At 50.4% G+C, this 23,239-nt stretch overlaps 3 protein-coding genes across 3 annotated transcripts; all 3 read left to right on the forward strand.

Moving 5' to 3' along the window:
* Nucleotides 1-2,859: 2,859 nt before the first annotated feature.
* On the forward strand, nt 2,860-9,669 carry LOC100905444 (retinol dehydrogenase 11). The gene is made up of 7 exons (XM_029112475.1): nt 2,860-2,990; nt 4,978-5,207; nt 7,635-7,874; nt 8,027-8,119; nt 8,199-8,380; nt 8,525-8,641; nt 8,888-9,669. Exons 2-7 carry the CDS (start codon nt 4,988-4,990, stop codon nt 9,068-9,070), a joined length of 1,035 nt encoding a protein of 344 aa, XP_028968308.1. The 5' UTR covers nt 2,860-2,990; nt 4,978-4,987; the 3' UTR covers nt 9,071-9,669.
* Nucleotides 9,670-12,358: 2,689 nt separating this feature from the next.
* LOC100905591 (cuticle protein 64) lies at nt 12,359-12,897 on the forward strand. Its single transcript, XM_003746900.1, has 2 exons — nt 12,359-12,383; nt 12,508-12,897. The coding sequence occupies exons 1-2, from the start codon at nt 12,375-12,377 to the stop codon at nt 12,895-12,897; spliced, it is 399 nt and encodes a 132-aa protein (XP_003746948.1). The 5' UTR covers nt 12,359-12,374.
* Nucleotides 12,898-16,261: 3,364 nt separating this feature from the next.
* Nucleotides 16,262-18,589, forward strand: LOC100905881 (deoxyribonuclease-2-alpha). The gene is made up of 7 exons (XM_003746902.1): nt 16,262-16,492; nt 16,642-16,756; nt 16,870-16,971; nt 17,205-17,445; nt 17,650-17,847; nt 18,015-18,256; nt 18,365-18,589. Exons 1-7 carry the CDS (start codon nt 16,380-16,382, stop codon nt 18,587-18,589), a joined length of 1,236 nt encoding a protein of 411 aa, XP_003746950.1. The 5' UTR covers nt 16,262-16,379.
* Nucleotides 18,590-23,239: the final 4,650 nt, after the last annotated feature.

Raw genomic sequence — 23,239 nt, forward strand, 5'->3', positions numbered from 1 at the left:
ATTTTGACCGATTATGTCCGTCCAGTTGATGTCTGGTTTCCGTCGAAAAATGTCGGGGTGCGTGGGAACTCTAATCATCACCCTGACTGATTCGCAGGTGGAGTTGAGCAACCCTCATCGAGACTTGACGGTGTTACACACGTTTCCTGTATTACCTAGTGCCATTATCCCTAATCGATTACATATCATGGATCTCCACATCTTACGGACGCATTTTGTGCGCCCTTTCGGGATCCTGAGACCCTTCCGTGCTAGTCTCACTGTACAGGAAGGAGGTGGCGTAGCGACCTTGAGCTGTGCGAACAATATTTCTTAGTCGGACAAAGAAGACACATCCCCGGTTGTCGGAATGAAATCCGTTCAGCGGAATCGTAAACCGAACGGGCTATCTGATTCAAGGGACGCTCATGACCTACGTGATGGAAATTCACCGGAAGCCCTGCACTGTTTTACGCAACGCGTAATGCAAACTGCTGCCTCATTTCGCTCGAATACGCTGTACATACAAGATCAAGTCATCTCTCGGTTCATGAGAGTCTTCAGAAGCGCTAGGATTTTGTATCTTAGCCCCGGGGAATCTCTCGATATCGTCGACGCATGTACATATGTAGGTATACTCAACCAAAGCAGGACCGAACTCCCGAGCTAGGGACCAGGTATTGGTTTCATTAGCTACATATTGTGAGACTCTTTCGCCTTTGGGGTGAGTGTCACTCATCGGGTGTAACATTATACAATTCGAAAGCTCATGCTGCACATCAGGATTTCTCCGTCCCCTAGGACGAGTTAAGAATACAGCGATCGCGCTGCTGCGATATGCCTGGTGAGTCGAGACCACTAACCGGGCAAAATTGCCGGCTTGGGATAGTGAAAGCCGTGAGCTTCTAAAACCGTCCGACGACTTGGACGAATCGGCGAACGTTTCACTCAGTTCCGGAAACTCCGACTCCTGCTGATCTTGACGGATCCTTCATGACCGAGCTTTTCTCGTGCCTTACGTTTTCTGTCCGCAAAAGCGATGGCTCCTGTGGTCCGGGGGTTCGATGAAATAGTGCCCACTGTGGTATGGACCAAACCGAGAACCCCGCGTGATGTCGGGAATCTTATTGCCGCTTCTTGAGGAACACTGTGTTGGAATGTCTCGTATATCTACGATTCAGACCAGATATTCGCCCGGCCGCGATTGTCGACAGCCGCTCGCGAACTGCCAGAATTTCGAAACCTTCCAGGGCCGGAGTGACCGCGGGTGTTCTTTATCACTCGCTTGAAAACATATGGAGCATCGGAAGCGGATGTTCCTCCCGACTGCAATCGCAATAGGCCATGTCAACTTCGAGAGCGCTTGAGACTCAAGCGCCTGTAGCATACGCCGCGTCGTCCCGGACAAATATTTCCTCCCCAAATACATATTACCCCGTCTGGCAAATCATTGTAGAGGACCAGGGAACATCGAGTCCTGTACAACCGCGACCAATGAGGGATTTCGATGCAAAACTTTTAAGGTAGGGGATTGTGGCAGATGCAAACTCTGCGATGATGGGAATCGAGTCCCAGGGACCCCAAGAAAAATCAGTGAGCCGCATGAATGGCCCGGTTAGAAAGTTTTCTCGACTCCCAAGAATTCCACAATTATTCATCATTGAGCTTGGCTCACGGACCCTATTCAAGTCGGGGAAATCAGGGTTCTCTCCGCTCAGCCCCATGCTAGGTTTTGGATCCTCAGAATTCCTTCACCTTCCCCGACAGGGGAGACCTTGGAAGAAGAGGAAAGCTCTTTCAGCCAACGCTAGTGCGGCGGCGCGGCGGTCGTCAGAAGGACCACCACCACCAGATTGTCGAAATCTAGGGTTCGCGAGCAAGCAGCCGGGGTTCACAGCACGACTGAGGCGCGGAGCGTGGCTACGGGGGCTAATGACAATCGATCAATCGAATTCAAATATGAAGATGACAATGTGGTGGTCTGCTTCTAGAAAGGGCGGGACCCAGAGGGAAAAACTCTTGTCAGTGCTCCGACGGCAAATTTCCCGTATGCCCTTCGTCGTGTAATCAGTTCGCGGCGTAATGCCCGAGCTCCTCATGCTGTCTTGAGCGGCTATCGAGGCGATGAACTTTTTCCCCTCATGACAGCCAGAGGTTTGAGCCATCCTTGTGATGGAGGTGAGAAACCATGGACCACTTTTTTTTCTGACGGCGCAAGTAGTCCGAAGCCTTATGAGAACACAACCTTTCGCTTGAGAGGAACCCCGGAGGAGTTTCCGAAAGCCAAAGACAGCGCACGATCATCGTACCCACTCCTCTGAGTTATCCCCGAAGGACATCCGATGCTGTATTCTCATCGCCCGGAAATCCTTCGACGTCGGCGCGGAGCGCGGAAACCTCCCGATGCTCCGCTCTGAGACATCAAGGCTCCATTCCAACAGCTTCAAGCAGAGATTTTTCAGTGGGGACTGAGCCTTCGGTACAATATGTTTTCTACGTCGGGCACGTGAGCGCAACGTTACGTCATGAACAATCGTAGCGCGGGTAGGTTCACAATACAGCTGATACGGCTTGCTAAGCGCTTTTCTTAATGGATGTGGTTGCGTCCGCCCCTGTGGAAGGGTTCCTCCGACCTTGCGGTGCCGAAGCCCGGGCTTGCGTGAGGAGTCGCTGCGAAAATTTTCCATTGGGCCGGATCTTCATGTGCAAGTATTCTGACGCGTACATTCAGGGGCACGTGTCGGATGGTCGCCCTAGCCGAATAGCTCCACTAGTGGCTCGGTGCTTTGTCAGCTACAAGCCCGACTCTCCGCTGTTACTGCAAGTGGATGACATCCCTTTCCGTGGTCGACGTGCGTTTTCGATGCCGCTTTCCACTAGCTCTTCCGTGAAGCTGCGGACGGCCTGGCCTGACCGTGGTTTGGCAGATCGCGCGGCTCAGCGTCGTTTGAGAACGAGGAGTGTCGGAAACAGAAGTACCACTACCCATCGGATTGCAGCACCGCACAAGCGTGAGTCGAAGCTCTTCCGGTTGGCGGTCTTTCATAACACGCGAAGCTTTCGTAGCGCGCTGCGTCTTTCAAACTTCAATTGTATAATAGTAATCCGTTGACTCACCCGCTCGGTTCGGGAATCATCAGTGCGACGTTTACTTGAGTTTTCGCTGGCTGCGTTTCGTCGAGGAGACCGGTACGGAGAACGGCCGGTCCAACTCCTCGTGAATACCCTCATGTTCCACAGAAACTTTCTTCCGATAGACAGTATTCCCAGCGCCGATCTCTCCGCGCTGTTAAGTGCCTGTCTTGAGTTTCGCGAGGCCCTCAGAAGACCAAGTCGAGTGATCCCGGTCAGTTGAGAGGAGACTCTGTCTTTGGTCATGACCGGTTCGAGACTTGAGCCTTCGCTAGTTTCACTTTACCCTCGACGCGGTCCATTCTCTGGAATTTGCGAGGCGAAGAGGGATCAGCATAGACGCTCAGTCATGAGTTCGTCCCTAGAGAGAGGCCTCGAGAGCAAGAACGTTTCCGGCGATTCATTCGCTCCCCGCTGGAAGGAGTGTGAGAATCGAGACCTGTCAGGCGACCGTGACCCTGCCGAAAATTTTCGGTCGTAACACTGAAGCAAGGATTCGAAATGAGCGCCACATGATTCGGAGTCCTAGATTCTGCCTTCCCCCGAAAATTCAACTGCCGACCTGATCCCCCGGAAAATCTTGTGGCGATACTGACAGAAGTATCCGAAAAGAGCTGACTTCGCTGGTTGGGACCACCGTATGGAGGTTCCCAAGCCGGAACATTCCGGATTTTCGCACCGAGCACCCATTCGGTCCAGAGTCGCCTGCTCTCAATGCGGTCCCACGAGGTGAACTATCTCTCAAGGCTGCCCCTCGACCCTCAGGGTCCAAGGAGAACCTAATTACGAATCACGAGAGAAGAGGCCGCACCTCACAATTCGATATTCTCTCAGCGTTCAAGCGGGCGTTCCATTGAATGGCAAGCTCAGGTTCGACGTTACACTTCATGTGAAGGCTGCGTGATTGTTATTACGAGAGTCGTGGCCCCACGTTTTTTTATTGATGACCATTCGCTAGTCGACCAGAAGCTTCAGTTCCTTGACACCATGATCCAATTTGCCCTGCTTCGCACTATCAAAGTTCGACAAACCCTTGGAAATTAGCCGAAAGTGGATAGATTCTTTCGTGACTCTGGCCAGATACATTGGCGAAAAACAGCGCCGAACGCAGCGCCGAAACTTATAAAATGCACGGGTATATCAATGATGCTCCTTATTCACATTCGACGTGCCTCTCCGGGCGGAAGGGAGAGCATGATTCAGCATTCAGCAGACTCATAGAGGCTCCCTTCAGATTTCTCCGGAGTGAAACACCTTCGATCGGAGTTGAGCCCTGTCGAGCCTGACAGAGAGCAGCTGTGTGCTGTCCATCGGTCGCAGTATCAATTCGGATCCATTCGATAATATTTTCCTGACCCCTGAGTCCCGCGGCTTCCTGTTTTTATTTTCTCCCCCATATTGATGAAGAACAAATGATAAAACTCAAATATATTTAGATAAACAACTCATACTTCGAATTTCGTGTTTACATCGCTCATAGAAAAATTCTGAGGTAACGGCATCTCCCAAGGTCTGAATCGGAAGAATCAGGGTTTTCCGCTCAGGTATCACTGATCCAAACGGATGTATGTGACTTTGTTCATGAACGCCTGCGGTTTTGAAACAGTTGCGGTCATCGCTTCAGAATTAGATACGCGCCATTCCCGAATTCAAGTTCTTCTTTCGAAGGCATAGAACCGTGGCGAATCGGATCGACATTTGAGTTTTCGTCTTCTTAATCTCCCTGTGAGATCACACCCGCAAGCCAATTCGCTCTCGCTTTCTCGATGAGCCCGTTCCAATTCGACCACGTCTGGGGTATGTGGAATCCCAGAGACCAGGTGAATTGCGATTGATGAACTCTCACCATGTGACAACCACCTACAGGTTATCAGTCATGGATTCAATGCCCTCGCTTCCGATACCTGAAGCTTTGACTGTGCCAACGGCGGAACCGGCGATAGCATCGCCGGTCATACTTTTGATTTCTGGATTGTTCGCTGTGGTTGCGGTTTTCGCGCTGTTATGCAAAGTTTACGCTCTTGTGACCGAGGGGCATTATGTCTGCCGCAAAGACCTGACCGGGAAAGTTATCATCATCACAGGATCGAATACAGGTGAGAGTAAATTATTGCCTTCTGACTACTTTTGATTACCTACTCGAGACATCGTCAAAGGTATCACTCGAGGTGTCACGTTTATCTTGAATGCTTATCGCGGATGCTTATCGCTTACCCAGTCCACATCCGGAACCGACGGTTCACGAACCTCTTCGACGCGAGCGATGCTTGATATCAGCCACGTGAATATGATACTGAGATATTCTTATTTTCTCCCTCGAGACTAAAAATCGCAAAAGATCCATAACCTTATTAGGAAGTCCTCGACAAACCGAATCCGTTTCGCTTCTCTTCGGCAACTCTCTGTATAGAGCTTCCTCTCTCCTCGGGAGTTTCTGTTCAAGTTTTCGCAACTTTGATTCTCTCTTGGCACTCTGAGGGATCGGGAAAGTCAAACCTCACTATCAGAAGGAGACCATCATTCGACATCTCCGTTGTCTCGGAAGTGCAGCCGAAGGTGGGCCTGAGATTCGGCGTGCCCGGTGACGCGAGCTCCATCTTCACATTGAGGCATTGGGAGCTCCGTCGATTGAGGTCGCAATCCTCAGAAGACTCATCAGACACTTCAGTCAGTCTTCAGACCCTTACGACCCCTCAAAATTGAGCAAGAACGGCCCAATGACGAAATCTCACCCACAGTCGAGCAAATGTTCTGCGTCTTAAAAGCTCAACGCTGATCGCAGGTTTCCACAATCATGTGCCTCATGAAATGGGACTATTCTGGCGACAATCAGGTTCGATTTCTAACTCGAGTCAGGTCCCGTTAATCGTGGAACCGCAAAAAAACATGCAAGCTCCCGACGCTGGGGTCGGGATCCCCTGAATTCACCAATCAAGGATCATAAAACCCGACTCCAACATTCAGTTGATTATTTTAGTCAGAGGGGAACCGGAGCTAATAGGTCACCCGCATCAGCCTCTTCCGGGAAATTCTTCCTCCGACTTTGTGCGGCCTTTCGAAGCATGTCCAGACACATTTCGACCTGAGATTTGGAATGTTCACCCTCCATGTAGCGTCCTGGGACATGGGTGAATATAAGACTATATAAATTCTTGCTCTGAGGGATGTGTGAGTTGGTGGTTTCCATGATTGCTGTGAAGGATGATCCACAGTTGAGGCGCCAGCGTGCTGGAAGATATTGCAAGACGTTTCGTTATCGTCGTCCAGCGTCCGACGCGACGCTGGAGGGTTCGCCATGTTGTGTGATCCTCCTAAGGAGCAAACACAGTACCATGGGACGATGGGCTGCAGAAGTCGAATTTTGAGCTCCCTCCATTGCTTCCCACAATAGAACTATATCGCCAGGACTCTGAGTTCGAATCGTCGTTCGCGAGCTGACCCAGGAGATATTCCGCCGAGCCCCGCGTCCGGATTGTAGCGGAAGCCCGCGCGGCATTGTTCAGGCCGTATTTGCTCCGGCGGATGCTCCCCGCGCTTCACCGGTATAGAGCCAATCACTTGTTCCGGATGAAAGTCGCGATATCGAGTCTGCCTTCCGTCGACATAGCTCCGATGAAGACCTTCGAGCGATTTGGGATTCATTATCAGCGTGATTCCCTTGACTGAACAGAAGAGAATGACACTTGCAGCACAGAAGAAAGTTTCAGGCGACAATATCTGACATCGCATACATGCGATGGTTACCTGCTTGCAAGGTCTTGTCTCTTGTTGGCCACAACTTCTGGACAGCCCCGAGCTGCGGTGCGTCCTGAAAATGACGTGGTATTACGCTCGTTCCTCTAATGAACAATTATCTAATATGCACTTACGGAGGTATTCTCCACCACGGAGCAGATCTGAGCGAATTCCAGAATATTTCAGTATCAACACGTGAATGTTCGTGATGTTCGACGCGATAATCACACCTCTGGAAAATCCCCTAATTAGTCATTCTGTGCAGCTTTATCGGAAATACTGATTGATCGGTTAAACAACCCGTTTGACGAATGTTTGTCGCTATCGTCCGCTCCATGTACACCGTGGTCTTCCTTGAAAAGAACGCGCACAGCTTCTTCGATGGCGGCACTCGTTCGCTAAATCAGATTGAGACCGGGCTCAGAAAATCGCTCGACGACGCTATTTTAATCACGGAAGAGAGGTGTTTGTCTCGCAAGTCCCCGACTGAATCAAGAACAATCCTTGACTGGAAGTCGCTGTTCCGACCTTTCACTGATCGATCGCCGGATCTCTCAGCAATTTTTCTCTCCATCCAATACCCTCACGTCGGAAATTCGTGATCGTTCGATTCGAGCATGATCAATCTCAGAACTTCGATTCCTCAACCTTCCCGAGGCAGGCTTCTTGATGGATTCGACTGGATGAATGCGTAGCTTGCGGAGGGGCAAGGGCATGGTCTAGAAAAATGGAGATTTCCGGACCGCGAAGGATATTTTCTGGGTTTTTTTCAAAATTGGAGATTTCAGGCTTGGGGAAAACCACGGCGATGGCTCTGGCCCAGTGCGGGGCGAGAATTATTCTGGCTTGCCGGACTATGACCAAAGCAGAAGCCGCACGAGATGAAATCATCAAGGAGACCGGCAATAAAGACATACACTGCAAGAAGTTGGACTTGGCTTCGTTTAAAAGTGTTCGAGAATTCGCAGCCGAAATCAACGCTACCGAGAAACGATTAGATGTCCTGATCAACAACGCAGGTCTACTGAGTGAGTGCCAGCCTGATTATCGAGGATGCGTCCGGGTCTCTGAACGAATAAGGCTGGACATGGAGCCTCAATCCCGGTCAAGTGGTCTGAGGGATCTCGGATGACCGACCTGGCGAAAACGAGGGGTTTTTAAGGCATCTCGACTGTTGCAGCGCCCGCTGAACATATGATAACCGAGGACGGTCACGAGGTTTCGATCCAATCGAATCATCTGGGGCATTTCCTCCTCACAAACTTATTACTGGGTGAGTCGCAAAGATTGTTCCGCATAGAAATCAGAGTTTCGCTGATAGCAGCAAGAATCTGAGATCATCTTCCCCTCAGGTCTCTTGAAGAAAAGCGCTCCAAGTCGGATTGTGGTCGTAGGATCATGTGGCCAATGGTTCGGCAATATGAACCCCGAGAAACCCTTGAACTTCTCGCGGTATCACTTTCCGCTCTTCAATTACTGCTCCACGAAAGTACTCAATATGCTTTTCACGGTCGAGCTGAGCTGGAGATTAAAGGTCAGAAGCTCCTACTATCCCATCTGGCTCCTATTTCCTATCGGACGCGGATCTCCGTGAGATGTCATCCGTTGTCTGAGGGACCTTGGAGCATTTCACGGAAACTTCTCACACCTATCGGGACTCATTCCTCTCTATGCGCAGGACTCAGGCGTAACGGTGAATTGCGGTCACCCCGGGTTCGTACAGTCTGACTTCGGAGTCGGCGACGATTCCTACCAAGCTTGGCTCTTCACGCGGCTGCTGAAGCTCTACGGAAAGGTGCGAGATTCCTAATATTCATGGGGGGCACCCCAGATACCCGCGTACGCGACACCTCTGAGGGGTAGAATGACACTTTGGAGCGCATGAGGGCAAATTTCCTCGTCGATAAGGGACCGATGGGAGAGGGAGGAAATATTTTCAGAAGGGGCACATGGTAGAGGGAATGCTTTGTATTCGACTCATGTCATCCTCGGGCACCTCTATCGAAGGACCACAGATCGTTCACGGATGTTTTTCTTACAGACACCCGAAAAAGGCGCCATGACTAGCGTCTATCTCGCTACGTCGGATGACGTCACCACATCGGGACGATATTTCGCAGACTGTAATACAGCCATCGCGCCCTTCTGGGCAATTAATAAGGGCAAAGCAAAAAAGCTCTGGGAGGTTTCGGAGCGCATGACCGGTTTGGCTTTCACGGCGTGAAGGATCGCACGTATTCCACATTTTCTCATACCTTCGCCTAGCTTGAGCGCAATCGAGACATGGGGTTCCTCTTCTGCAGTCGTTGTTACTCCTCTCCGATCGCCGCGTCTCGAAATAATCGATGCAGTCGACATTGTATATTTATTAGGATGAAGACGATATTATGAAAGAGAGTTTCTATTGTTTAGTTTAGCGAATTTCAATTTCTTTGCACGCGAGTCCACAAAAGAATCCGTGGGAACGAATGTATGTCACGAACGTCCCTGCGAACTTGTAGAAATTGCGGAGATCCGCCCTCTTCCCTCTTCGGCTGCTGGAGAGAGTTCGACGCAGCTGTTGCTGGCGGATCTTTCCAAGTGTTCTTCTGCATCCATACTGTGTATAATAATTTTAAGAGTTGCGTGTCGGTCGCCTCTCTGATCGACCGACGAGTCCGGCTGAGAAGTTTGAGCCATCATCTTCTTGCTCTTCTCGACTGACTCCCTGTGTTCCCCGAATTCGAGTCCATCCTCTCCAAGAACAACACGAAATTCCGACGGCCCAAGCACTCTGGCCAGAAGCCAGAGAGACCGCTCATGTCGTATAAGACCTCAGTTAGATCTTGCATTTCCATGAAGGCAAATAAAAATTCAGAATTCTTATTAGAGTTCTTAGAAAAGCGATAACGGGAGTAGTCGAAGCACGTGTCCAGGAATCCGAGGACGTGAGCGATCGAGGTTGCTGGAACATCATAATATGAAGACTGATGATGATTTTTCATTTACAGGCTCCCTGCTAATGAGCTCCACTTATTTCGGGCGTAGGTATCCGGCGGGGTGCTCTGTCTGGCCATCGACATTCTGGGAATGCACTTCAGTTCGAAGCCCAAGCTGCCCGCGCCAGATCTGCACGCACGTGGGTCGATTCGGAGCACCAATGACTGCCTTCAGGAGTCGGAGGATTCGGAGACTTTGATTGCCTTGTCTGGAGCTCCGGATCACTCGGAGCGCTCGATCGCGAACCGTGTTGCCCTCTCGAAGGGAAAGGAGTATAGAGGAGGTCAAGCTTTGATTCTACCTTCGATTGTGGGATGTCATTCAATCGTGGCGACCCGCCCGCAAGTTCGGGGGGGGGGGGCTCCGGTCCATTCAGCCAGCTTCTGCCCAGCGAGGAATCCAGCCAAACTGTGAGGGTGAGAGAATACGATATTAGGTGTTTCTGAAGCGTATATTGCCGACTCGATCTGATCTACATAGAAGCAATGAGCGCAAATAACGCCATCCACTAGAGAATCCGAATTCTCTTCGAATCAGCCTGAATGTGACCCGCGAATAGTACCGTAGTACGGTGGTATTCGCGCGGTAAGACCGAGAAGGAGAGAAGCTCGTTGGAATTTGGAGATGACTGTAGTACGACACCTATCGCCGGAGTCTCGCTTGGACCGGGCTCTGCGATTGATAAAATCACACAGCGGAGAGAAACCGCACAAATCATCATCACCGTTCTAAAGGAGTCCTGGCTTTCGGATCCTTCACCGAGGAATCCGTGATTGATGGAGAGGGAATCAAGAAATTCCCCAGAACTTCAGATCAGCATTTTTCCAGGAATTCGAGATGGGGAAAATGAATATTTCACATCCCTACCGATATCACAAGCAGCAGAGATAATGATCGAGGTCGCTCGGAGTCTCGTATCAGGTTTCTGATTCGCCGATTCATTCACAGCGAAGATAAGCCTAAAAAAAACGGGGAGCATCTCTAAAGTTCGAGCCCGGGCTTGGTCCCCTGACTCTGACCCTTGCTGGAAATACGCCCGGATGAGCCAAGTCGTTCATGAGCCCGTTCCGGACCTGATCCCGGAGCCCGTTGAACGCCGACAGAGGATGTCAACGATGTACGGTTTTGGTTCTCTCTATCGTATATAGCGCAGTCATTCTAAGGACTCTGAGCTGGCTTTCCCTTCACATTCTTTGGCGCGATCATCCTAGGGTCTTGAGAAGATATGCCTCGTGAATACCTTGTGGATCTCCTTCCCCATGGATATTTGAAAAACCATGTGGGCTTGACTTCTCACAGCTCTCGGTCACTCGCTTAGGATCCTGCCGCGGAATCAGCATCGACATACAGGATATTTTCCGTAAAGCTCGTCAATATCGCTCTTCATCTATATGCATGCCTTTCATTTGGACCTTCTCCCTTGAAGAGCGGATCCTCTTCGGAACTTGAAGCCACGGCTCCATACCTCGGGAAGCTTTACATCAGGCTGCGATCAACTCTCCTCACGCAATCACGGCAGTGCCCGCATGGCTATGATATTATTGCTCGCACGTTCGAAGAAGCTCACTCAGCAAAGAAAATGAGTCTCATCCGCAAAGGCTGCCAGGAGGGCAGAAAATCATTCATATCAGTAGTCATCGTCTCCATGCAAAAGACGTAGTCCTGTCCTCCACTGGTCCTGATTGTTCATATGACGTTGAGCAATCGTTTCTGGATGCCGGTCTCAGCCGGAAGCTTACGCTCGATGAGAGGGACGGTTTTCAGCGACGGCAGGACTCATCTTAGTCCCCAGGCAAGCGAGAGAGCCCTCGCTCCTCCAGACTTGGGAAAATGGGATGGAGAAATTTTCTCGCGATGAAATTAAACATTCGCGACCATCCCTTTTCAAGTCAATCCCAGACTCAGAGGGCACGGTGTTCTTCCGCTAGGGAAAACAAGACAAAGAGGATGCAATGTACCACCACCATGTAGAAGGAATAATTATTATTAATTGCAATCGAAGCCGATATACTGAAGGGCGCATCGCGCATGACCCTGTGGGGTAAACATTGTCCCGACTCTCCGGGATACAGTTACTCGAACCGACCAAGCCTGGGTTCCTCTGCTCCGCTCATCTGAGGACTCGGTATTCTCAACAGAAGTTTTCCTCCCAGAGACGATAGCGGAGCAATCTGACTGCGATATGCCGATGTTATCTGCGTGTCCTCTTCTCCAGGTTTTATTCGAGGTATTTTTCCCGGGGTAGGATGGTGGTGGTGGTCCCCGGCTCCGAAGGCAGGGTGGTCGACGACCTTCATGTAAACGAACGAAGAACTTTCATCAGAAATATCGTAAGGCGTCTCCTATCGTTGAGAAGATAACTGGTTGCGTCGATAGTTCACAGTGCGGACAGACTTTCTGGACGCTAACCAAAAGGAGTTCAGAGCGGCCGAGCACTACGACCGTCGACTTTCTGTTTGAAAATTCGCTCTGGCGCGATCTCAACTCCACGAAACTATATAAACCGCGCGAAGCGACAGATCATCAGACACACTGCCTCGTCTACAATCATGATCGCTGTGAGTTTCCCCACGGCAGCATAGCGCACCCTATAATGCCTCATTCGAGAAGATTCTGAAGCCGGAAACTCGCAGTCCCTTTTGTCTTCGCCGATCTCTGAAGAAGGCTCACCTTCTCTTCCAGGTCATCGCCTTCATTGCCCTAGCCGTCTCTGCCGCTCAGGCCGGCCTCATCGGTCACGGCGCTGGTCTCGGAGGACTAGCTATCAACCATGGAATCGGTCTCAACAGACTCGGTCTCGGTCACGGAGCCATCGTTTCTGCCGTCCCCGCTTTGATCTCGGCCCCTGCTGTCGCTTCCGTCGCCTCTCCCATCATCGCTTCGTCTGCTGTCACCAGCCGAGCTGACGCATGGACCCCGATCGTGGGAAAGGCTCTTGCTCCCGTGGGAATCGCCAAGCTCGGAATCGCTTCCGCTCCGATCGGTCTCGGTCTTGGAATTCACGGCCTGGGTCTCGGAGGACTCAGCCTCGGTGGTCTCAACGGAGTCGGACTCGGACTCAAAGGATGGTAAATCGACAAGAGCTCAATAAATTTCGATTCGATCGCGAATACATATCATGTCAAAAAAATCAGCTGAGCGGTATCGACAATTACGAAAAATTCTCCGTTCGACTAGAATCAAGCGTAAGATCGCCGAATCATCTTAGCTTTTCCCTTACCGCGGGCGGATTCTGCATAATTCAAGGAACGCCATCTCGGGCGAGAGCTCATCGCTCCGTATCTCGGCGCATCCTTCCCGCAGCGCTATCTTGTCTGATATGCGGAGGCAATGCGAGGGCTTTGTCCCGCTCATGCCGGCCGTCTGCTCAGATTTGGCGGCGCCCAAACTACATCGAGGGGCTACGCCGTCTCATTGAGGTGCTAAGGCAAATCGAAGCAATGTCCATCGGTGAGGGGTCAGGGGTTGCCTCACTCGGCACCGGAGCTCAGGCCCACGGAAACACCGCGGGTTCGGAAATGTCCATCAATTTCGAGCCGATAATGTTTACGCGCCGAACTAGGTGGAGCACAGGGACGTCGTCGGTGAACTTGATTTTGCGCTTGTGAATGAGTCCAGTATTCGGTCTTCCTGATCGAAACCATAAGAGGCTGGCTGTGCTTACCTGTTCGAGTGAAATTCCAATTATTTCTCGTGCACTGTGACCTACACGTACAATGAGTCTGTAGACTCGACAATGGAACTCCCCGATCAAGAGATCGATTCCTTGAACGAGAGTGTGCGCGACTCTGCGACTACGCACAGTCATCGAATCTCTAATTCTGTGGCTGGGGATCACTCCAAGAACGCGTCTGGTTCTCACGGGTCATGATCGCCGTCGAGTCCTTGTGCCCATCGGAAACTTTTGCGGCGGGAATTTCCCAATGGACAGAGGCGCGACGACGGAGACTCCTGTCCAAAGCGGAATCCTGCTGCCAGGAGAACGAGACCTCAGCCACGAAGACGTCATCACCGCGTCTCGTGAGATTGATGTTCGTTCCGTTCTGTCTCGCTGGGATCGTCGAATCACCAGAGGCGGTGTGGACCGGAAAATCCGGCGTGCTCTTCAAAATATACTCGGGAATCCTCTGCATATTGACTTTTGCGGGATGTTTCAGAACTCTGTATTTCTCCTACCACTACGATGTCGACCCTCTGCTCGGAATTCTAAAACCGAAACTATCGTTCTACAGTCGACTAATTTATACGATTGTCGCTGTCAACGCTTTCGGTTGCCGTTTGTTGTGTTTCAGAATGTTCAACTTCGGATACAGGGATATCACGGATGCCTACCGAAGACTTTCGAGTGAGTTGAAAAAAAAACAGCTTTGCAACGAAACCCGATGCTCGTGTCTCGTGTGTGGTGTGTGAGGATTCATTATCCATGATGGACTATCACTGTAACCAAGAGATGACGATTTCTGTCCGCAGGGGATCCGGTTCTGAGCAAAAGTCTACAGCTGCGGACCGGGCCCTTCATATGGTTCCACTTTGGGATTAACTTCGCTGTTATATCTTTCTTGGCTCTGAACTTTCGAATCTGTCTGGCACTCATATCGGAAAAGCTACCCGATCTGGACTCGATCATCATTTTGGTGACCAGCGTTGTTTCTGTATTCTCAACCGCCTACGGTCATGGATTTCTCTCGCTCATCGCAACCATGATCGTGTGCGATGTTCTGAGGCGGAGTCGGAGTTTTTTCATCGAAGCGGTCAGAACCCGGCGAGTTGAGGTGCTCCGTGTGAGTTGCGTCGACGACTTTCGATCCCATTTCCTAAAGTCTAAGGTCGAAAGACTTATTTCCGGATGTGTTCTCTTTCAGGAGGCCATCCGGCTGCATTGCAAGGGACATGACTTCGTCAAAGCCGTGAACATTGTATTCAGGAATCTACTCGGCATGAGTCTGACCGCGGCCGTCCCTCTGTTTTCGACCGTCTGCACTTTTTTAACGACGTCGCAGAGCCATGCTATAACGGAAATGATGATTCTTATGTACATCGCTGTCACTTCTTCAATCTTCGCCGTAATTGTCTCAGTCTCCGTCGCGGCCCGGGTCAACAATGAGGTAAGCGTGTTTGCAACTATTTTGGAATGAAGGAGCGTTCACGGCCTTATTGCGACAAAAAAAATCAAGACGTTGATTCACGTATTCGAAGCAGCGATATTTATGAACGCGGCTAACAAGGACTAAGTTTGATCGTCAGGACCCTTGCAGCTAGAGATGCACGCCGAAGTATTGAGGAACGCCGACGTCGACGACGAAGCTTTCGAAAGAATTGCCAACCGATTCCTGCGCCGCTTCAATAAACGGCCCGGATTCACTTTTTTCAAGTTCGGGACAGTTACCAGAGAAACACTGCTGACGGTATAGTCCCGAATGCACGCTCAGAACGATTGACCCTAGATTTTTTCGGATCTGCCTGGAAAGGGGTACTTTGAGGGGTACCCACCTACCTAAATTGAGTTTCCCTGGAAAATCTTACTACGTAGATTATCACGGTTTCAGGCCTTCGGACTTATGACGAATTACTATATCGTGGGAATCCAACTGGACAACCTGAACAAATGAAAAAGCAACAGCCGTCGACGTGGAAGCGCGGGTGGAACCCAGCTGCGAGAGATTACGACGCGACATTCGAAACAACGCTCGGGTTCCACCACGGCATTGACCACATAGTGGGTACTGATTGTGAGATTCTCGACGGAGTATGATGCTCACGATCAGATGCGAAGCCAGCCGTCCCTAAGTGGAGATCCAAGTCCCTTTCCTCACCCAGCTCAAGTCCTCGATTTCACGGAGAACTTCAAAACGACTATAGGTCATTCCAACGAGGGAAATACGAAAGTGGTTCCCTGTGAAATGCAACCTCAACTGATTGTGAGCTGAGCAGTCGATCAAAGAAGTATCGATTCTCTGAATGAAGCTCCGATCAAGAGGGAATCGCCCGGAGATAGGATTTTCGGGACTCGATGGAAGAAGCTGGATACCCTCCCTGCTGATGCGCGTTCTTGTAGTCCCGGAGCCTCGACTTCTCAGTGCATCATTTTCACGCGAATGGGCATCTCGAGAGCCATCGCCCGGAATATTTGCGAATTGGAAAGCCTACTGAGATCGATTAGATAGCCTTTCTCTCATTGTGAGCCGAGCACTCATGAACGAGGCTGTGAGCCGCTGCGATCCCCCCTCCAATCGTTTCAGACTCGGGAAACTTTTTTCCGTGACCAATCTCATTCGGAGCTTCCCTTAGGCGACCGACTCGCACTTCAGTGTCCAGCGGAACATACACGAGTATCGCAGCGGAGTCACTCGGCGCGTACCTGTTGAGCAAGTGGCCGCTTCCTTCTGAGTGCGGCCATGCTGTGGAGAGGGCAACTCTTTCAAAACAGCTGAGGCAGGGGTGCTCGCAGCTGTACTATGATCGGTACACCCACAATGAAGTACTCCAGCTCGTACCAAAATCACGCTGGAAACGGATCGAAGTGCTGACAGTTCTTGGAGGGATTCGGTGAGAGGATGTCGATGAAACTAGGTTTCCGAAGTTTCCTGCTGCTATTTCTGCTCGACTTCGGCAGGACAGAAGACCAGGAAATTTGGTGCAGGAATCCGGACGGCAAGCGAGTTGAATGGTTTGTGATCACTCTCGTTTGACGAAGAACGAAATCACCTCTCAAGCACTTCATAGAATACCTCTCTTCCCTCCTCCAAATACAACTCAACTCTATCGCCTCATAAATCAACCTCCCGATTCTGACATCCGTCATTCCATTGGTCACAGGTTTGTCGTGTACAAAGTACCGAAAACAGCTGGTCCCAGGCCGAATTCTCCACGTGATTCCCTCGACGGTTCGGAATACGGTTACGCAGACTCGAAGACGGTGAAAAACTCTGAGGCAAGCCCCACCACTGAACCGTATTCACGGACAGGCGATCAGATCGTCTCGAAACGGGAAAAAGCAGGTTGTTAAATTACGAATCCCAGAATCATGACAAAAAACTATTGCAGGCTTTCGTTGAGGGGAAAAACGGGATCTTTAGCGAGAATGGCAATCCAATAGCGAAGTCACTCACGCGCCTATTTCAACGTCAAAAAGCTCGAGCAGATCGGGTGAGTCATTCCTACGATTACCGTGAAGGAACCGATACCTACAGCACGGGCATCGAAGTTCAAGGGTTTTCCCGGGGGAACTTCTTCGAGAAAGGCGGAGATTCGATCTCCCTTTTTCTTTCTAAGCGTTCAAACGCCGGAGGGTAGTATCATAAGAAACACTCTGACTCCTTCCCCTAGAAGACACGGGAGTCGAAGCATTGTCTGAGTCGATTGCCCTTTCTGATCCTCAGGAGTTGACATACATCGTTTACAATGACAAACCGCCTCCAGAACTGTCAAATTCAACCTCGAATGGCCACACAAAAGGCGTTGTTCTTTTTGGTGCGCGAAGCGGACTTTGGCTCGTGCATAGCGTTCCGAAATTCCCGGAGAATATCTTTTCTGGTTCCTACTCTTTCCCCAGCAACGCGAGGGAGAACGGTCAAAGCTTCATATGCATCACCATGGATTCAGAAGAATTGAATACTGTCGGTAAGTCTTGGAGCGGGTGTGGAACGGGATGCTGTGACTGCCTGGTGAAAACTACAGAGTCGGGTTGGATCGTCCCACTGCGGAGATGCACAGACATATACATTCCTTAGGAGCGAAATTCAATCGCGGCTTTGTTGGGAGAAGATAATTATCATAATAATAATGATGATGATTACGATAAGAACAAGTTGTCAATTCCCGTAGCGAAACATCTGCGCAGACAGAACCCGAACATGTACGCCTCGAGCGCGCCCCCGAAAATCCGTTCGAAATACAATGAACTGGATCTTCTGCTTGACAAGAAGTATCTTCGAAGTCAACCCTATTCACTGAAAGACCTCATACCGGCCATCAACGGGACCGTGTTCACCGCTTTTGCGAAAGGCGGTCCCCTGAACAAAGGTGGGTGAGGCTGGGAACGCTCGATCTATCCATCCCTCAGTAGATGTTGTCTTCGCTAGCGACGATCGCCCGATTCGTCGCAGACTGCGCTGCTTCGGAGGCTTGGTTGAATGCGTCGATAACCCTGTTTGAGATCAATTATTAGGGATCGATTCCGTCTATTCCAGATATTTATTCCGGCGTCATAGCGCCGGCGTTGGAAACGGATCTTTACGTTGAGTCGTGGAGAAACGGAAACGGCGGCAGACTTCCTCCGGACTGTTTCGACAAGTATAAGGTCACCGACATCCAAAAAATCGCGTTGAAAGTCGGAAAAGGCACAATGCAGTGGTCGAGCAGTGAAGATCACTCCAAATGGGCCGTCGGTGATCGTGGTCAATGGATCTGTTTGGGTTCGATTAATAGAATGGTAAGCAGACACCTCAGTTCTTTTTCGTAGTCCCCGTTCGGCTCTAACTACGGAGTCGCAGTCGTTCGCTTTCGTGAAATACAATTAACCCCCTGCCCTCTCCCGCAGCTGTCGCAATTCAAGCGCGGTGGAGAGACGATGTGCTTCCAGAATCTCGGTGTGCACCAACTGTTCCGGAGTGCAATGGCGGAATTCACACCTTGCGCCCTCCAGAGCTCAAACCCGAGAGGACGATCCCAAGTCCTCGAATATATAATTGAGCGAGATGAAGACGAGGAGCATGAGAAGAGAAAAGAGCGCCATCGAGACAGAAGAGGCAGAGGAAGAAGATAGTGACTGGAATCAAGGGACTCCAATCGATTTGACGACCACCCTGGAAAGCCAAACCATCCGCATCGTTTTCGAACGAGCAATATCTAAGGACCCCGACAGTGTCTTCTATAGAAGGCGATCGCTTCTCCGCGTTGATGTACAACCATATTTATCCAAGATCAAAGAACAAGCATGATGAAATATAAACAGAAGAAGGGTATCCCCCGTGTGTCACATGTCTTCCTCGAATCGTAAATCACCAGATCTTCGCGTATCCGTGATCGTGGCCGCCGGCGTGTCTGTGCTTACCGAACTCGCTACCGTAAGCGGGGCGAGAGCCACCGGACGCGATCTCGGCGAATCGGATGGGAGCGAAGGATCCACCGATAACGGGGCCAGCTCCGATTTTTTGGAATGAGCCGGCTATGATCGGAGCGGCGATCTTGTCGATAGCTGGGGCGGCGATATCTTTGTACCCAAATTCATCGAGACCGGATCCGAATCCTCCGTGAACAGCGATATGAGCGGCGGGGAGATCGTTCTCAGCGACCAGGACGGAGGCAAGGGCTTTGCTCATGATTGGAGCGAAGTGAATGGCGCGCGTGGTCACGGCTGAACTAGAGATAATGGGGAAGGATACTTTCTCGATAGCGGGAGCTCCGAAGATTTCGCGTCCGTGCGCGAAAGAGCCGTGACTTTTACCATCGAAAGAGAATTCAGGTCCGTTCCTGATAGAGCCAGCTTGCGTCGACGCTATGAGAACTGCGAGGATGGCGAGCTGGAGGAGGAAAGGACTTTAGGGACGGAACGAATCGCTTGAGGCGGCTCTTCCTAGAGAGCGAGAACTTCGTCAGTCGGAACAGGAGAAGAAGAAACTTTGAACAGTCCAGAGATTGTTCGAGGCTCTCCGATGAAGCCTACTCACTGCAATCATGTTGAGAAGTCTACTTGAAGATGCTGTTGGTGTTCAACGAGCTTGTGACTCTTCTTTAAATACCTAGGGTCATCGGCTCAAACGGCGAGAATCGATGCAAATAGATTTCCACTCACACCTTCAATGAATACGAGAAGTATAACTTTGCATTAGTCTGACGTCGGTCGATGCTAGACACGACTCACAACCCAGATTTTGAGGGAGGAGACTCGGCTGAAAATGATGACGCGCCTCTCCGAGGTCCATCCTCGGCATTATGACCAATTTTTTCCTCCGGTCTCTCGGTACTCATAATGCTCTCCACTCAAGAAAACTTATGTCTGGTCCCGGTTGTTCGCAGGGTTGTAGGCTAAGAAATTCCGGGGTCCCCGAGATCGGACATGCGGGGACCTGGTCAGAGCCCGAGAGCGCTTATCCTCGCGGGCAGTTGGGGAAGAACCCATTTGGAGACCCTTCCGAGATATCTTCCGAGAACTACCTGGGCCGGAGATCCAGGTGCCGTGTCGGTGTCGCGGAACAATCAAGCTCGCAGATAGATGATCCAGGCTAGAGCCATTAGGCCTTCAAGATCCTATCGGGGAGGCGGGTTGCCGCATTAACGTGATTCTCAGAGTTTCTATCCTGAATCTCGCGGTTCAGCAGCGACCTCTACCAAAGGCGGGAAGGTAAAGGATCTCGAGCAGACGGGCTCATCCTGATCCCTCGAGGTCAAATCCTCTATTTTCCTGATAAAAAATATTGACTGGCTCGGTTTTGAGCGTGGGGAAGCAGCCGAGCTGCGCTGTCATGAGAAATCGTGTTGACAAGGGAGATTCTCGAACCTCTCGCAAAACGCAGGAGTCAACGAGACATTGCGCAGAAATCAATAATTTCAGCCGAGCCGGCCATACCGACCCGAGATCCGGCAGCTTGGCGCGAGAGGTCAGCTTTCGTTTCGCAAACTCTCATCAATCGGGCGAGCGACCTTCTGCCCTGTCACAGACGCGATCGTGTCCCGGGAATGTGAGTGGTATGCTGAGCTCCAAAGGCAGGATCTTGCGCGAAGTCGCCGAGAATGAGCGCCATGTTATGTACTGGTTCTTTTCTCGAGCGTACTATGTGGATCGCTCCTTCTTTCGTATTTTGCAAGCTTCGATCTCGAACGTTGTTGTCTTCTCCTCCCCAGTCTTGAGCCCTTCATGGCCTCTCGGTCTCACGGGAGAAGCACCGAGGTCGCCTTCAACGCTCATTCGATTGAAGATCGTAAGGGAGCTCCGAAACGACGCGTTCAGTGGATCATTTGGCGCGGCAACATTCTCATATAGAATCGGCTTCCAGCTACACCCCATCGATGAAAATCGAGCAGAACTAGCGTACCCGGCCGCGCTGCGCTGCGGCTAAAGAAAATGTATGAAATAATGGCGATAATACTATGACTGACAATAGATAGAGATCAACATATGTCGTGATTGAAAATTAAATCAAATTCTTCATTCTGGGACACCAATACTGCTAAATAATAGTTTCATTTCTGCGTGTCAAGATCTCGACACGCAAGATTCTGTGGCGAGCTCACGTCGTAGACGATAACCATAAGATCTACAGTCTTGTTCGCTTCGATATGTATTTTCAAGCTCGGCGATGGTTATGTTCTTCACAGTGGCTTTCGGTAGATCTTTTCCCTCGACTGGTTTTATCTGAGTAATAATCTGCGGAGAATCGGATCCAGTGGAATGCCGGTGGAATGATTGAAATGAATTGAACGCCAACCGACGTATGTGAGTACTGATCGGAATCACGCTTGATTGAATCACCTTATCGATCTGTATTTCACTCGGGTGTTTCGTTTTGTTGTAGAGTTGGCTACTCGGCTTTAACTGGAACGCATGGAACTGATAACACTCCCCGATCTTTATCATCTCATCGAGAACGGAACAGACACCACCTGACGCGACAACTGTATTTTCGATTACAAAGGAGAGAAGCGTTCCTTCGTGTTGATCTTTCTTCCAATTTTTGACCACTCCTCTCGACTGTACACGACCTTGTACAGTTGTACGAGCGATCCACATAGTACGCTCGAGAAAAGAATCAGTACGTAACATGGCGCTCATTCTCGGCGACTTCGCACAAGATCCTGCCATTGGAGCTCAGCATACCGCTCATATTCCTTGCTTCGATAGGTTTAGAGAATTCAGCAGAAGAGGTTTCGTTGCCGTCGGTCCTTCACCGTCCGTAATTCCTATGTGAACCAACAACAAACAACACTACTATATATAGATCGATCGATATCATCGGGATTCCCGATGATTGTCCGCCTCAGATTTTAGCTTTCGTGGCACAAGGCACAGGCATTCCTGTCACAGATCCTTCACGGGATTCGTGTAATTCGGGATTCCTTCGCCAAGTAAGCTTCATCGTTGAGCGAAAAAACGAACTTCGTTCCTCTCTTTCACAGGGGATCAGGCGAATTCGCGGTCGAATTCGAATATTTTCTTATCCTGTATTTCTCGATAATTTCCATAGATTCATTCATACCCGTCATTCTCTCTTCGATAATCCACGTATCCGATTCATATACGGTTTCATCATTCTCGTGTGATAACCGGTGTCCCCATGTTCTGAGTGTATCTGATCGTTTTTCGGGATTATTCGAGAGTCGAGAGCTTGCGGATAGACTATGTTTTTTGTGTCACCGTTCATTGCGTAGTCGTATATCGTATAGATCCGATGGCTTGCTGACCCTCGAGCATGCAACATACAGTTGCCCAAGAGGAAAACATAAGTTCGACAGGTTCCGACCGCATATTTCCAACGTTTGGCCCGGTGCCTTGTTCATGGTCATCGCGAAATCGAGACGCACTGGGAATTGCAAGAGTTTGAACTCAAACGGCATGTCTGTTGTTATTATTGGTGTGCGTGGTAGTAGTACGTCTTCTCCTCTGAATTTACCATTCAAAATTGACGCTTCTATGAGATTTCCCGTGAGTGTTTTCACCGGGGTGCCACCGGTCGAGCTCGGGGTACAAATCCGATAGAATAAGTGTGCACAAACGCCCTGGTCGGGGGCAACTGTCAACTTCTTCACTCGCATCGATTAAATACTATCTATCGGGAGCAATGAGGCAATGAGCTCCCATATTGACTCTGCAGCTTTTAAGGCTGTTTCAATTTGGCGTGTAACGTTTTTGACCCTTACTCGAGCCATATCAGGATATGGAGCCAGAGTTGTCGCTATTGCTTCCTCGTCCCGACCCATATCTTAACCTCACTACCTAATACAGGACTTCCGTTCCCATTCCCGATGGGGAATATCGGCTCGCCTCGGGGATTGAACCCGATACCTCCCCAACGATGGCAAGTTGCACCGGCATCGGGAGCGCTTATTACTCGGCCACCACGCGGGGTTTTCACGGGGAATTTTTTCGTCATTGGCGATGTAGAATCGTGACACTATTCCCGTAGAACTGCTCCAGGCTCTCGGCTGAGTGAGCAAGGAGTCGATGCGCTCTCACAAAGGAAGTCTGAGCAGGCGCGCCAGAATTTGAATAATTCTCGGAAAGAACGATGACGACTTGCATGACGACTCGGTTGTTTTCGGATATCGACAAGGAATATTGGGATGAAATTCGACTGACGGCTCCGTCTGTCGATGGAAAATATTTTGCTATCACATGAAGGCCGCAGAACCTTCCGGGAGAAAATCGCGTGATTGAAATGAATGCGTCGAAACTTTTTAGCGCCAAAAAGTTTCGGCG

Source organism: Galendromus occidentalis, unplaced genomic scaffold (genome assembly GCF_000255335.2).
Source record: "Galendromus occidentalis unplaced genomic scaffold, Mocc_1.1 scf7180000077508, whole genome shotgun sequence".
Classification (NCBI taxonomy): Eukaryota; Metazoa; Arthropoda; class Arachnida; order Mesostigmata; family Phytoseiidae; genus Galendromus; species Galendromus occidentalis.

Coding starts and splice junctions, on each gene's coding strand:
- LOC100905444 (XM_029112475.1), top strand. CDS start 4,988: ATGGATTCAATGCCCTCGCTTCCGATACCTGAAGCTTTGACTGTGCCA. Junction 5,208..7,634: donor CATCACAGGATCGAATACAG/GTGAGAGTAAAT, acceptor TGGAGATTTCAG/GCTTGGGGAAAACCACGGCG. Junction 8,381..8,524: donor AGCTGAGCTGGAGATTAAAG/GTCAGAAGCTCC, acceptor CTCTATGCGCAG/GACTCAGGCGTAACGGTGAA.
- LOC100905881 (XM_003746902.1), top strand. CDS start 16,380: ATGTCGATGAAACTAGGTTTCCGAAGTTTCCTGCTGCTATTTCTGCTC. Junction 17,848..18,014: donor AGGCGGTCCCCTGAACAAAG/GTGGGTGAGGCT, acceptor CGTCTATTCCAG/ATATTTATTCCGGCGTCATA. Junction 18,257..18,364: donor TGGGTTCGATTAATAGAATG/GTAAGCAGACAC, acceptor CCTCTCCCGCAG/CTGTCGCAATTCAAGCGCGG.